The following is a 16,165-nucleotide window of genomic DNA, read 5'->3' on the forward strand; positions in this document are numbered from 1 at the left end:
ATTTGCAGCCTTGTCGCTATCGTGGAATAGTGTTTAGAAGACATTATGTAAACAAGACATGACTCGGATGCTATGAACATCCAGCAGCAACACGACATTTTGGTTTCATTAGTATTTGCAGCCTTGTCGCTATCATGGAATAGTGTTTAGAAGACGTTATATAAACAAGACATGACTCTGATGCTATGAACATCCAGCAGCAACACAACATTTTGATTTCATTACTATTTGCAGCCTTGTCGCTATCATGGAATAGTGTTTAGAAGACACAATGTAAACAAGACATGACTCGGATGCTATGAACATCCAGCAGCAACACGACATTTTGATTTCATTACTATTTGCAGCCTTGTCACTATCATGGAATAGTGTTTAGAAGACGTTATGTAAACAAGACATGACTCTGATGCTATGAACATCCAGCAGCAACACAACATTTTGGTTTCATGACTATTTGCAGCCTTGTTGCTATTATGGAATAGTGTTTAGAAGACACAATGTAAACAAGACATGACTCGGATGCTATGAACATCCAGCAGCAACACGACATTTTGATTTCATTACTATTTGCAGCCTTGTTGCTATCATGGAATCGTGTTTAGAAGACATTATGTAAACAAGACATGAGAATAAACATTTTCAGATAAACAAATAATGTTCTTTGGACAGCACTTACTTTATTTAGTACCTTTTTTTATAATCCTCCAATATTACTTTGAGCTGTGTTGATTGTGATCATTATTCCTTTTTAAATGATGAACATCCCTGGTTTGAAATAGGTGTAGAGTCAAGTGACTGACTTTTAAAGCCCTGAGTTTTATCTCAGTGTTTCTTATCAGGGCTGAGACTCATCCGAGATGGAGAATAATGTCACAGATTATCCTGCTCCTCTTCGGTCTTGATGGCTTCTTGTGGATCAGAGTAAAGAAGCTCCTGGGGTTTCAAGAGGAGCATGCTCACCTCACACTTCCAAAATATTACAGTAATCCCTCAGCACTTTGCAATTAGAATGTCACAGCATCACGCTAGCAAGGTTTTCCAAAAATATATTCATAAATTGTGCTACTTTGCAGTTGAATACGCCTAAAAATTAAACATATTCCCCTAATATAAGATGATTCCTTAATGCAACCTATTGAGCAAACAAATAAAAATAATCCTGCAAATAACACCCTGCAGAGAAAAGTGCATGGTACTCATTACTCGACTACCAAAAATATATCCCCAATTGTACACACCGTGGCGTTTTCCGAGCCATACTTACACAGTAAATCAAGTGTAACTACTTTAAAGACATCCCAGACTGTATTTTTGAAATAGTCATGTTTGATTCATTAAGTCGTTCATCCCCGAGGAGAGGGATGGTTCAGTGTGTCGGCTTGGCCCCGGTTGTGGATTATAGCGTTACAGCACGCCGTCGCCTTCGGGGAGTATGGCGGTTAATTGGCAGTGAACCGTTAATCATGGCCGCCCGGCCCTTTGTGGCTGAAAGGAATTAACATCAGCAGCCAGGAAACCGCAGCTGCGGCTGGCCGGGACACTGACAAAGTTTGTTTTGCCTCCACGTGATTTAAGAAATGTGGACTGTATATAGTTGGAGAGTACTTGTACACACAGGCCATATTTGTATGTGTGCGGGGTTGTTAGGGTTGGTTTAACAACATATTAAATACATACATCATAAATACATCTTATGAATGTTTGAGTAGATCTGTTAAACTTTGCAAATATTCACTGTCTTGCTTTGCTATTTGCAGTTATTGTCATGTATAACTCAACCAGGAATGTAATGGTAATGTTTTTATTTATTTATATCATCAGATGGATCAGATTCCAATTGAGTGCATCCCATAATCAGTTCCCAGTTCCACATGTCCAAAAGGAGTAGGAAGAAGCAAAGCTTATTAAATCCTACCCCTCCATCTGGTACTTTTACAATCAGGAACTGTTACATTTGTTCACTTCCTGTTTTCCTAATATAGTTGAATTTTTTTTTGTTTTTATTTAAATTTTTTTTAAATATTTTGTATTTTATATTTTTTTTTAACATTTTTTACATTTTTAAAAAATCTTTTAATTTTTTTTATTTTTTTTCAATTTTTTTTTAATTTTATTTTATGTTTTGTTTTGGACTTTGAACCCAGCTGCCTTAAGCGAGAGACCCGATCTGGCAGCCACCAAACCAAAACCCCCCAACGCCTTGGCTGCATTCTGTCCATAAAAGTAATGGTAATGGTAATGGTAATGGTAATGGTAATGGTAATGGTAATGGTTTAATTTCATTTGAACATGCATCAGATTCCAATTGAGTGCATCCCATAATCAGTTCCCAGTTCCACATGTCCAAAAGGAGTAGGAAGAAGCAAAGCTTATTAAATCCTACCCCTCCATCTGGTACTTTTACAATCAGTAACTGTTACATTTGTTCACTTCCTGCTTTCCTAATATAGTTCAAATTTTTTTATTTAAATTTTGTTTTAAAATTGAAATTAAAAAAAATTACAATTTAAAAAATTAAAAAAAAATTGCATTTTTTTTTATTTGTTTATTTTTAAAAAAAATGTTTATTTAATTTTATGTTTTGTTTTGGACCTTTGAACCCAGCTGCCTCAAGCGAGAGACCCAATCTGGCAGCCACCAAACCAAAACCCCCCAACGCCTTGGCTGCATTCTGTCCATAAAAGTAATGGTAATGGTAATGGTAATGGTAATGGTAATGGTAATGGTTTTATTTCATTTGAACATGCATCAGATTCCAATTGAGTGCATCCCATAATCAGTTCCCAGTTCCACATGTCCAAAAGGAGTAGGAAGAAGCAAAGCTTATTAAATCCTACCCCTCCATCTGGTACTTTTACAATCAGTAACTGTTACATTTGTTCACTTCCTGCTTTCATAATATAGTTTAAGTTTTTTTTGTTTTTTTTTTAATTTTTTTAAAATATTTTTATATAAACCAAATTTTTTAAACCAAATTTTTAAATTTGTAAAAAAAATTTAAATTTTTTTAAATTAAATTTTATTTTATTTTATGTTTTGTTTTGAATCTTTGAACCCTGCTGCCTCAAGCAAGAGACCCAATCCATCTGGTACTTTTACAATCAGTAACTGTTACATTTGTTCACTTCCTGCTTTCTAATATAATTTAAATTTATTTATTTATTAATGTATTTATTTTTTATCATTTCATTTTTTTTTTTTTTTTGGTCATGTACCAAACTACGAGGTGATATGACCATACAATGGATCTTCTTGTGTCATAAACATAATGGTGACGTTTAGGCCGTTTTCAAGTTAGAGTAATCTTAAAAACTGGAGACGGATTGATGAAAATGTCCTTCAAATATTCCTTGAGGACTGAGGATCAAACCGGCAGCCATCGGATTTGGGAGAACCACGGCACTATGTAGAATAACAGAAATTCCAGCCATGTAAACGGTAAAATGATGTCTGGTCAGGCTCTGTGGGGCGGCCGTCTGCCTCTACCGGTTGGGTTAAGATATAACAATATGTGTAAAATATATGTACTTTATATATTCATCATCATATTTATTTTTCAGCTCCGACGGAGTCCCCGCTGAGGCCGAGTCTTTGTAAGTCCGCCTTCATCACATGACTTGTTTTGGCTTATCGACAAAATGGCGTTGATGCTATGTTGTGTGTGTTCGTAGTGGACGTCCATGCTCACCACGCCGTGCTGCGGGACGACTTTGACTCCAACTTGCAGGGAGAGCTGGACCCCACCGTTTGGTACCCGTGACGCCTCCTGCAATTCCTACCATGTTGTCGTCATTCACGTGACGGCCATATTGGCGCTCTTGTGCAGGTCGGAGTGTACTAACTGTGAGATGGGGGAGCAATGCGGGGTTCTGATGCACGGCCGGGCGATCACTTTCTGTGAGCCTTTTGGAGAGCGAGAGCTTGTAAGTACGATTCCGGGACCAAACCTGTACTTTTTTTCTTACTCTGTACTGCAAATATCGATGAAAAACCAACATAATATCATTTTTGGGGGGTTTCTAAACCAAAATTTTTTATTCATTCATTCATTCATTTTCTACCACTTATCCGGGGGTGCTGGAGCCTATCCCAGCTGTCTTCTACACCCTGGACTGGTGGCCAGCCAATCACAGGGCACATATAGACAAACAACCATTCACACTCACATTCATACCTATGGACAATTTGGAGTCGCTAATTAACCTAGCATGATTTTAGATTTAGCCAAGTGTGGAATCGAACTCGGGTCCCCGAGCTGTGAGGCCTGCGTGCTAACCACTCAACCACCGTGCAGCCCTCACATTTTTTAAAAATCTTTACAAATCATTCATTCATTTTCTACCGATTTTCCTCACGAGGGTCGCGGGGGTGCTGGAGCCTATCCCAGCTGTCTTCTACACCCTGGACTGGTGGCCAGCCAATCACAGGGCACATATAGACAAACAACCATTCACACTCACATTCATACCTATGGAAAATTTGGAGTCGCCAATTAACCTAGCATGATTTTAGATTTAGCCAAGGGTGGAATTGAACTCGGGTCCCCTAGCTGTGAGGGATGTGTGCTAACCACTTATTCACCGTGCAGCCCTCACATTTTTTTTTTAAATCTTTACAAATCATTCATTCATTTTCTACCACTTTTCCTCACGATGGTCGCAGGGGTGCTGGAGCCTATCCCAGCTGTCTTTGGGGCGAGAGGCGGGGTACACCCTGGACTGGTGGCCAGCCAATCACAGGGCACATATAGACAAACAACCATTCACACTCACATAAATACCTATGGACAATTTGGAGTGGCTAATTAACCTAGCATGTTTTTAGATTTAGCCAAGGGTGGAATTGAACTCGGGTCCCCTAGCTGTGAGGCATGTGTGCTAACCACTTAACCACCGTGCAGCCCTCACATTTTTTTTTGAAATCTTTACAAATCATTCATTCATTTTCTACCGATTTTCCTCACGAGGGTCGCGGGGGTGCTGGAGCCTATCCCAGCTGTCTTCGGGGCGAGAGGCGGGGTACACCCTGGACTGGTGGCCAGCCAATTACAGGGCACATATAGACAAACAACCATTCACACTCACATTCATACCTATGGACAATTTGGAGTCGCTAATTAACCTAGCATGATTTAAGATTTAGCCAAGTGTGGAATCGAACTCGGGTCCCCGAGCTGTGAGGCCTGCGTGCTAACCACTCAACCACCGTGCAGCCCTCACATTTTTTTTTTAATCTTTACAAACCATTCATTCATTAAACCAATTTCTACCGCTTTTCCTCACAAGGGTCGCAGGGGGTGCTGGAGCCTATCCCAGCTGTCTTTGGGGCGAGAGGCGGGGTACACCCTGGACTGGTGGCCAGCCAATCACAGGGCACATATAGACAAACAACCATTCACACTCACATTCATACCTATGGACAATTTGGAGTCGCCAGTTAACCTAGCATGATTTTAGATTTAGCCAAGGGTGGAATTGAACTCGGGTCCCCTAGCTGTGAGGCCTGCGTGCTAACCACTCATCCACCGTGCAGCCCTCACATTTTTTTAATTAGTTTTTTTCATTCATTCATTTTCTACCGCTTATCCTCACAAGGGTCGCGGGGGTGCTGGAGCCTATCCCAGCTGTCTCCTACACCCTGGACTGGTGGCCAGCCAATCACAGGGCACATAAAGACAAACAACCATTCACACTCACATTCATACCTATGGACAATTTGGAGTCGCCAGTTAACCTAGCATGATTTTAGATTTAGCCAAGGGTGGAATTGAACCCGGGTCCCCTAGCTGTGAGGCATGTGTGCTAACCACTTAACCACCGTGCAGCCCTCACATTTTTTTTTAAATCTTTACAAATCATTCATTCATTTTCTACTGCTTTTCCGCACGGGTCGCGGGGGTGTTGGAGCCTATCCCAGCTGTCTCCTACACCCTGGACTGGTGGCCAGCCAATCCCAGGGCACAAATAGACAAACAACCATTCACACTCACATTCATACCTATGGACAATTTGGAGTGGCTAATTAACCTAGCATGATTTTAGATTTAGTCAAGGGTGGAATCGAACTCGGGTCCCCTAGCTGTGAGGCCTGCGTGCTAACCACTCATCCAGCGTGCAGCCTTCACATTTTTTAAATCTTTCGAAATGAATTGTAGTTTTTTGTTATTTGTTATTAATAGTAGTAGTATTAGTATTTATATTATTAGAATTTGAATTGTATTGGCCAAAATCTATCCTTCTAATCTATCCTATCCTTGGCCAAGACCCCCCCCCCCCCCCCCCCCCCCCCATCTTACCTCCAGTGCCGCCCACACCGGTTTATAAATGCAAATGAATATTTGGTAGTATTTGAAGAGGCTGTAGGCGTCGATTGGCGGACATGTTTCCGACGACCTCAGAGCAGCTGTGTCTACAGATATAGTTTACCACCACCAGTTGTGTGACTGAGGAGCGAATGAATAATGGCGTCACAGGAAATCCAGTCTTTGGATTATATGGAATATAATCTATCCTGTGGTTATGTCCTGCAGACCACCGTGTCCCTGAACACCAGCACAGCGTCTGTTCTTCAGTTTGCCCTGGGTGAGTATCACATGCACATCCAAGACCATCCAAGTACCATCTTACAGTATCTGGACCGTGAGTCCTTCTGACTGAACGTGACTGACTTTGCATTCATTGGTCTCATTCATTGGTCTCAAATATAATCATCTTTGGCTTCATGTTGTTTTTTTGCTTTCCTCATGCTGTCTCTGGTATCTTATTAATCTTTTACACAAAGCACCTAGAAGGCAGAGTTTTTAGATACGTTGTATTTTTTATGAACTTTATAAGCATTCAGAAGTTCTCATGGGACTGTGGCAGAAAACCATGCAGCTCAGACATGCCATCTATCATGTATTCCTTTTTTCATATTATTTTTCCCTTATTCTCTTCCTTTCATATGATCAGGCATAAATAGTACCACATTTCAGGCATAAATAGTACGATATTTCCCAATGGAGATGTGGATGAAGCAATGCCATTGGAAAGTCGTAGATGCTCCACAACATCAGGGGTCGTCAGTAGCTCCTGCATCCTCCATTAGTGACCTTTCACCCCATCATATCCCAAAGCACACAGACAAACACATTTCCAAGACGCATCAATGTTTGAAAGGAAGAATTTTACCACTTAAAGATGCTCAGACATTTACGCAGGCTCGAGTACACACATTTGGGGGATGCAGCGGGACGCCGACAAGCCACCGTGCGTGCACGCGTGCAACAGCTTACTTAGTGCAACTCTGCCAGATGTCGTTGGACTTCCCGGTTGCTGTGCAGCATCCATTTCAATGGAGGGGAATGCAGGAAGAGTTCTTATAAAATGCACTTCTGCCCCCTTGTGTTTGTTTTTTTTTACGCTTAAAACTGTGGAGTTGCATCATCACTCTCGCATAAGAAAACGTAAAAGACATATGAGTAAGTCTTTGGGAGTGAATGAGTTACTACTCTGCGATAGAGCATTTTATGGTAATGGTAATGGTAATGGTAATGGTTTTATTTCATTTGAACATGCATCAGATTACAATTGAGTGCATCCCATAATCAGTTCCCAGTTCCACATGTCCAAAAGGAGTAGGAAGAAGCAGAGCTTATTAAATCCTACCCCTCCATCTGGTACTTTTACAATCAGTAACTGTTACATTTGTTCACTTCCTGCTTTCCATAATACAGTTTAAGTTTTTTTTTGTTTTTATTTTTGTTTTTATTTTTTTTATTTTTTTTTTAAATAAAGAAAAAAATATTACATTTTTTGTTTTGGGCCTTGGACCTTGTTTTTTTTTTTTTTTTTTTTTTTAAATTTTGTAACTTATTTCACTTTGTTTTATTTTATTTTATTTTATTTTATTTTATTTTATTTTATTTTATTTTATTTTATTTTATTTTATTTTATTTTATTTATATAATAAGGAGTTAGTATGTTCTCTGTAGGCGGCATTATGAATTATCCTTACTGGCCTTTTTTGCAGTACATTTAGCCAGTGAAGATTGCTTTTATAGTTATTAGCCCATATTTTAGATAGATATTTTAGATATTAGATATTTTATTTGTTTACATTTTTGGCATTCTGCAACAAATTAATTGTATTTACATAATTTATGGGAAACATTTCATCATAAGAGTATGTTTCAGACCTTCGGAAGAGACACCTAATGACACTAACCAAGGTTAGTCCAATTCTGTAAATTTGTCTGCTTCTGTTCCTCAGGTTCAGGCTCCTGTCGATTCAGCTACTCAGACCCCAGCATCACTGTGTCATACAGCCTCAGTGGGAACGCTAACAACTCGGACTGGATCACACTGGAGAAGATCAGGTCTTCATTTCAATCCATCCCCATTGTCCTTAAAGTCCATAGCAGCTCCTTAAACATAACTCAAAACCTATTGTGGTCCTCCAGAGCTCCGACCAACAGCAGCACCTTCGTTCACCTGCTCCCCATGCCAGTACACTCCAGGGCGGAGAACGTACGCCTCCGCTGGTCTCAGGAGGCTCCTCAAGGTCCAGACGGGTACGAGTCCTGCTGGGGTCTGGACAATGTTCTGCTGGTCAATGCTGCGCATAAAGCTCCTCTCATGGAGGACAACCTGGATCCTCCAGACACCGCCAACTGGCTCTTCTTTCCTGGTGCTACTGTGAAGGTACGGCGACATGAAGGATCTTTCTTCTTTAATGCTTTCTTTTGTGCCGGAATCTTCTCTTTATAAGCCTTTTAGTTTTTTCTTAAACTTTGAAACCTGCAGCTTATACAGCGTTCCGGATAATTTATGGATCAGCTCTGATCTTGTGATATCTCCTGTACTTGAGAACTACGACTAATCGTTTAAATACTGTGCTGCTCACAAGTCAATGAGGAAACTTTGGCTCTTTGGCTCTGGAGCTTCAGTGCACTGAAGTGACGAGGTCAACATCTCACAAAGAACACTAAACTCATCACACAGCAAATTAACACACAAAAGTATGAGTAAAAAAAGTATAAATATACACACAGATACCAATGCCGGTTTGAAATTAAAAATACATATTTGAACATTTTCCATTCATTGGCGATGTCGGCCTCCCTTCAGGCTTCTCTGGTTCCCTCTGGTGGACCAAGGCAGCATTGCAGGGCCATCCATCCATCTATCTCAGGGGTGCTCATTAAGTCGATCGCGAGCTACCGGTCGATCGCGGAGGTGGTACTGGTCGATCGCTGGTCGATCGCGGCGTGACATTAAAAAAATATCATCGCAGCATCAATGCCGTCACTTGATTGACATACAGGGCAGCCATTCAGATGACAACAGAATGTTGCCCTTCGGGCGACCAATCAAATCAAACAACGTCTCTAAGTGCAGCAGAACTTACGATGTCAGCCTATCATCCATCCCCGTTACTTGATTGACATACAGGACAACCAGTCAGATGACAACTGAATTTTGAGTTTATGGTCACTAAAATGAGTGAAGGAGCTGGACCAAGTAAAAAGGCAAAAACTGGACCAAGTAAAAAGGCAAAAAACATATCACTTCCATACGGATATGGAATATTATACGGATATTATGATACGGATATTATCCATGACTGATAAACATTTGGAAGTGTGCTTGAGGCTGGCTATCAGCAGCTACTGTCCGGACTATGCATCCCTGGCTGGTTCAATTCAGTGCAAGTCATCAAAGTAAACTCAGGTAATTACAAAAAATGTTAATAGTTAATTATGTGTGTTTTGCAATATTGGCTCATTTGGTTATGTAAGGTACATCAACATACATTGTACGTACAAATAATCCTCAATACATTTGAAAATAAATAGATGTTTTGCATTTTTGTAGTGGGTAGATCATTTTGACTCGGTCATTTTAAAAGTAGCTCGCATGCTGAAAAAGTGTGAGCACCCCTGATCTATCTAGTTTCTATGCTGCTTGCCCTCCAATTAAATGCTTTGTTCAGATGTGATGCATTATGGGAAAATGTTCATCGTGAAGCGCCGAAGAACTGGAGTCTGAGGCGGAGTGTCCAATTTGGGAGAAAACTTTATTTTTCTTGCAAACATTAACTTGCACTCTTTGCTACGTGAGACACGAGAGCCCCGTCTCTCAACCACAACAGGAAGTGGGAAACCACCACCCCTTGCGCCTACCCCTCCGGGTGGCAACTCCTCCCCTATCAATCGTTCCGGGGGTGAATTATGTCTCGGTAACCTACCACTATAATAGTTGTTTTTTTCCCCCATATTTTTATATTGCTTTTGGGTGTTAAGTTGCTGTGTGATGAGTTTAGTGTTCTTTGTAAGCCGTTATATTGAGTGATAACAATTTCCAATGAGTTGAGCTTACTTATTTTTTTACTGTCTCTGTTGCTTCTGCCGTGTCATCTTCTAACGCCATCTTTCCGTGTTGCACAGCACGCTTGCCAGTCTGAGGGCAACGCTTTGTATTTCCACGGCGGCGAAGGAGCCGGCCACAGCTTCGCCTCCAGTCGAGACATTGATCTGCACCGAGAGGAGGGAAGAAGCTATTGGGAGGAGGATTTTGAGAGTCCACCATCAAAGTAAGTCAAGACCTGGATATATGATCGATGTTTTTTTTTCCACAGTTTTCCGCATGACTTTGCCCCAAGGTCAAATGCATGAATGAAATGAAACAATAGCAGCATCATGGCCGAGAATGTTCAACTCCGCTGGTGTGGAGGTCCAACACACATAAAAGCTTATGGGATTCCGAAAAGTTCTTAGAACTTAGAAGCCTTTGTGTGCGTCAAAGCCATATTACACAGATAAACCTGTTCAGTTTAATCCCTGATGGGATGTTTTAGTTCTCTGTGATAAAGGAAGAATCGTTCCAAACTCTTCTTAACCCTTAGATGCATAAGTGGGTCAAAAATGACCCGGTCAGGTTGTTTTCTTGAAATATCTTCGTAATGAAAAATTTTTATCATTTCATATTCCAGGTATTCCTCAAAAAACATGTTTTTGATATCATGCCATTCACATTTTTAACTTGCTTTTTATACATTTCAAGAAATTTTTGGTTTTGTGTTACTACCCCAACCTTCCATAAGTGGGTCAAAAATGACCCGGTCAGGTTGTTTTCTTGAAATATCTTTCTAATGAAAAATTTTCATAATTTCATATTCCAGTTATTCCTCAAAAAACATGTTTTTGATATCATGCCATTCACATTTTTAACTTATCTTTTATACATTTTAAGAAATTTTTGTTTAGTGTTACTACCCCAACCTTCCATAAGTGGGTCAAAAATGACCCGGTCAGGTTGTTTTCTTGAAATATCCTCTTAATGAAAATTTTTTATCATTTCATATTCTAGGTATTCCTCAAAAAACATGTTTTTGATATCATGCCATTCACATTTTTAACTTACCTTTTATACATTTTAAGAATTTTTTGGTTTTGTGTTACTACCCCAACCTTCCATAAGTGGGTCAAAAATGACCCGGTCAGGTTGTTTTCTTGAAATATCTTCATAATGACACTTTTTAAAAATAATTTCATATTCCAGGTATTCCTCAAAAACATGTTTTTGATATCATGCCATTCACATTTTTAACTTGCCTTTTATACATTTTAAGAGATTTTTGGTTTTGTGTTACTACCCCAACCTTCCATAAGTGGGTCAAAAATGACCCGGTCAGGTTGTTTTCTTGAAATATCTTCGTAATGAAAATTTTTTATCATTTCATATTCCAGGTATCATTCAAAAACATGTTTTTGATATCATGCCATTCACATTTTTAACTTATCTTTTATACATTTTAAGAAATTTTTGTTTAGTGTTACTACCCCAACCTTCCATAAGTGGGTCAAAAATGACCCGGTCAGGTTGTTTTCTTGAAATATCTTCGTAATGAAAATTTTTTATCATTTCATTATCTTGGTATTCCTCAAAAAATATCTTTTTGATATCATGCCATTCACATTTTTAACTTACCTTATATACATTTTAAGAAATTTTTGGTTTTATGTTACTACCCCAACCTTCCATAAGTGGGTCAAAAATGACCCGGTCAGGTTGTTTTCTTGAAATATCTTTGTAATGAAAATTTTTTAAATCATTTTATATTCCAGGTATTCCTCAAAAAACATGTTTTTGATATCATGCCATTCACATTTTTAACTTAACTTTATGTAACACACAATGGATCCTCCCATTTTCTATTGTTGTACGGGGTCATTTTCTTTTTCAAAGATGTAAAAAAAGTGAAAAATGAAGATGTTTCTAACATGAAATCATTCTTGTGTGGTCCTAAATATAATACTAAATATCATACAAGTGATTATTCCTAACCAAAATAGCAAAATCGGCATAAAACGGCATTGATTCTAGTATGGGTGATTTTTGAGTGTAGGGTCCAGTCACTCGTGCATCGAAGGGTTAAAATCTGTGTTATGTTTGATGAACACACATTCGTGAGAAGGAACCGATGGAAAGACCGCATCTATTCTTAAACATTGTTCACATGACATGCTGCCCCAAGCTTAGCGACTTCCACAGGTGAATGCCACGTCTCCGACCGCTTCGCAGGCAGCGCTCCATCTGCTCGCAGTGAGACACCTTATGCATACACGGCGCAGCGCAGCGCCACGCGCTCCCATCATTATCCCATAGCTAAAAATGGACGCGTACGAGGAGACAGCAATTACCTTTACATCCGTGACACTAGTGTGGCTTTCCCACCGCTTGCGCTTCACACCAGGATGCACACCCGTCAGGTGTCATGGGCTCGCTTCTATGCAGGTGGAATTATTCTCCTGTTGTGGAAAATGTAAAAAAAAAGGGGGGTGGGCATAAGGAGACCCGGGAGCGGGCTGACATACTGAGTTAGCTTCTGTCAATGCTAATGAGGATCCTCTCTCCACTGTGCACAAATATGTCGACATGTGCATGGTCTTCCAGGTGATGCATGCCCAACGCCGTCGGTAGCGTTTGTTTACACGGAAGATAAAGTTTCTGCGGTTTTGCCTCCTCCAGCTGGGACATTCAGGGAGCCGTCTACGGGAGCCGCTGTGGCGAGATCGAGTCCGGCTCGGCGCTCGTGTTCGAGAGGGAAGGTCGCAGGAGAGTGTGCACGCCGTACATCGACACCACATCGTATGGGAACCTGCGCTTCCACTTTTCCATGGGTACGGAAATCGAGCACGCTTTGTCTTTGGGTGATTCCGACGCTAGTCTTGCATCTTCTGTGTGACCGAAAGTACTTTGTACTTCGTCTCTGCAGGTGGTGGTGAATGCGACCCAGGGGAGTCACATGACCATGACGTGATTCTGTTCGGAAGGTCGGAGGGCAAGCGGGAACGTGTGGTGCTGGACACCCTTCCGTATTCTTCCTACAGGGTGAGAACCCGCAACTTGTTCCTTATCCATCAATTGTGTAGCTTAGCTTATTAGACATTAACATTATTAGAGGGCGGCACGGTGGTCGAGTGGTTAGCGCGCAGACCTCACAGCTAGGAGGACCAGGGTTCGATTCCCCATCTCTGTGTGGAGTTTGCATGTTTTCTCCGAACATTTTCTCCGGGTACTCCGGTTTCCTCCCACATTCCAAAATCATGCTAGGTTAATTAGCCACTCCAAATTGTCCATTAGGTATGAATGTGAGTGTGAATGGTTGTTTGTCTATATGTGCCCTGTGATTGGCTGGCCACCAGTCCAGGGTGTACCCCGCCTCTCGCCCGAAGACAGCTGGGAAAGGCTCCAGCACCCCCCGCGACCCTCGTGAGGAAACAGCGGTAGAAAATGAATGAATGAATGAATATTAGAGGGCGGCACGGTGGTTGAGTGGTTAGCACTCAGACCTCACAGCTAGGAGGACCAGGGTTCGATTCCCCATCTCTGTGTGGAGTTTGCATGTTCTCTCCGAACATTTTCTCCGGGTACTCCGGTTTCCTCCCACATTCCAAAAAACATGCTAGGTTAATTAGCCACTCCAAATTGTCCATAGGTATGAATGTGAGTGTGAATGGTTGTTTGTCTATATGTGCCCTGTGATTGGCTGGCCACCAGTCCAGGGTGTAGGAGACAGCTGGGATAGGCTCCAGCACCCCCGCGACCCGTGCGGAAAAGCAGTAGAAAATGAATGAATGAATTAATGATTTGTAAAGATTTGTAAAAATGTGAGGGCTGCACGGTGGTTGAGTGGTTAGCACGCATGCCTCACAGCTAGTGGACCCAAGTTCAATTTTATATCTAAAATCATGCTAGGTTAATTAGCCACTCCAAATTGTCCATAGGTATGAATGTGAGTGTGAATGGTTGTTTGTCTATATGTGCCCTGTGATTGGCTGGCCACCAGTCCAGGGTGTACCCCTGCGCCTCTCGCCCCAAGACAGCTGGGATAGGCTCCAGCACCCCCGCGACCCTCGTGAGGAAAAAGCGGTAGAAAATGAATGAATGAATGAATTAACATTATTAGAGCCCTCTTGACATGACATAACACCCCTATAGTCACCTTGACATACATAAATAAGCTAATACAGTTACATGTTGCTGTTAAATGTGTTTCCTGTACGATGGGAGCTGGACAGGAAGTGATGTCAGGGGTTCAGAGTGGAGTTTTAGCTTGGTACAAATCGATGCTAATTGATAAATTTGTGATCATCCAGTATGGATAATTTAAATAATTTAGAATAAATAATAATAAATTAAAGTTATAGGTGAAATGTACAGCATACATGTTTATGTTTTTATGCTTCACTGCTGGTGTTTTTTTTTTTTTTTTTTTTTGTCAAGCACTTTGTCCGGCGGTCTTTAAATGCACCACAGTTGTGTGCTATGAATTTGATTCCATCTGTTTATTGTGGGTTTCATTCATTAATATGTAAGCTGGCTTATATTGATATTGAACAATGGCAATTGAGAAGAAGAGGAGGATTCCGTAGCTTCATCTAATTAGAAAATTATCACTTTTGTTGCAAATGTTGATCTGAAATCAGAGGTCAACATCAAGCTAGCAGGAGTGAATTTTTATAAGCGTGTCTATTATTTGACATTTGCTGGTAGTGTAAATCAGGGATCAATTCCATTGAATAAAGCAACTCTAATCCACATCATTGTCCTCTGTCTTCCCTCTAGACCCCTGGGGTAGTTTCCGTGGCACTGCCCACCGAGCTCCAAACGGCGGTCACCCAGTTTTGCATGGAGCAGCGCTCTCATGGCGGCGCTGACCGCCACGTGTGGGCAGTGGACTTCATGCAGCTTCTCCCCGTGCTGCCCGGCACGCACACACACGTGGTCCAGTTCTCCATCAACCTCGGCTGTGGCTCCTACCAGCCTGCCAACAGGTGGGACACCTTTGGATCAGCTCCTTTTTTTACAACCCAAATTGGAATCATTGCAAAATGGCCGCTAATACAAAATGATACACAACTTGTACAATATAGAAAGTAACCTGCTAAACATGCTAAAGGCTTATGGCAAGGGGTCTCAAACTCAATTTACTTGGGGGCCACTGGAGCTAGGGTCTGGGTGAGACTGGGCCGCATCAGATTTTCAAAAAAAAAACAAAAAAACGCATTTATTAAAAACAGAAAAATTAATAAACTTTGATTTGGTTCCGATTTTCTACAATAAAAGCTCTGATAAAACATTCCACTGTTCTCAAATATCTTAAATATCTTAAGATGAAAAATAAATGAACAAATCAAGAAAATCAATCAATCAGTAATAAATAAATAAATATAATAATAATAAAAAAAAACGGCAAATAATAAAAACTTAAGAAAGCACATATAGTTGGTGGGTAGACAAATTATTTTTTTTCATATTAAAATGAACAAAGCATTATTAGAGCCCTGTAGACATGACAAAACACGACTATAGTCACATTTATACTCTTTTTATTTACAACATATTGCGCAACTGCAGGGTCTCGAGACACATGCTAACTCGCAAACTCGAGAGCTAGCGACCTCAACGGTAGCCTCCGAGTTATTTCCTTTCAACTTAAATAGCCAAAAACTTACCACTTCCACACGGATAGGGAGGATAACTATTAACAGTTATTTAACCTTTAACATGAACATGAATCAAACGTAATAATTTTTTTTCTGGGTACATGATACCATACAGCATCCGTATCAAACATTAAACTTTCATATCAAGGCGGGGGCCCTCAAACTAGCGTCCTG

The 16,165-nt window shown here is 40.7% G+C and overlaps 1 protein-coding gene across 2 annotated transcripts in view; it reads left to right on the top strand.

Annotated features, from left to right (window-relative positions):
* Window positions 1-16,165, top strand: part of reln (reelin) — a 139,866-nt gene that overhangs the window by 82,268 nt on the left and 41,433 nt on the right. For both annotated transcript variants that reach the window (XM_058075614.1, XM_058075615.1), the window contains exons 5-14: window positions 3,561-3,593; window positions 3,672-3,750; window positions 3,827-3,923; window positions 6,530-6,581; window positions 8,251-8,356; window positions 8,441-8,681; window positions 10,427-10,572; window positions 13,011-13,162; window positions 13,258-13,373; window positions 15,111-15,319. In XM_058075614.1, coding sequence (XP_057931597.1) covers window positions 3,561-3,593; window positions 3,672-3,750; window positions 3,827-3,923; window positions 6,530-6,581; window positions 8,251-8,356; window positions 8,441-8,681; window positions 10,427-10,572; window positions 13,011-13,162; window positions 13,258-13,373; window positions 15,111-15,319 — 1,231 coding nt within the window. The remainder of the gene's footprint in view (window positions 1-3,560; window positions 3,594-3,671; window positions 3,751-3,826; window positions 3,924-6,529; window positions 6,582-8,250; window positions 8,357-8,440; window positions 8,682-10,426; window positions 10,573-13,010; window positions 13,163-13,257; window positions 13,374-15,110; window positions 15,320-16,165) is intronic.

The sequence above is a fragment of the Doryrhamphus excisus genome, chromosome 6, assembly GCF_030265055.1.
Source record: "Doryrhamphus excisus isolate RoL2022-K1 chromosome 6, RoL_Dexc_1.0, whole genome shotgun sequence".
NCBI classification, from domain to species: domain Eukaryota; kingdom Metazoa; phylum Chordata; class Actinopteri; order Syngnathiformes; family Syngnathidae; genus Doryrhamphus; species Doryrhamphus excisus.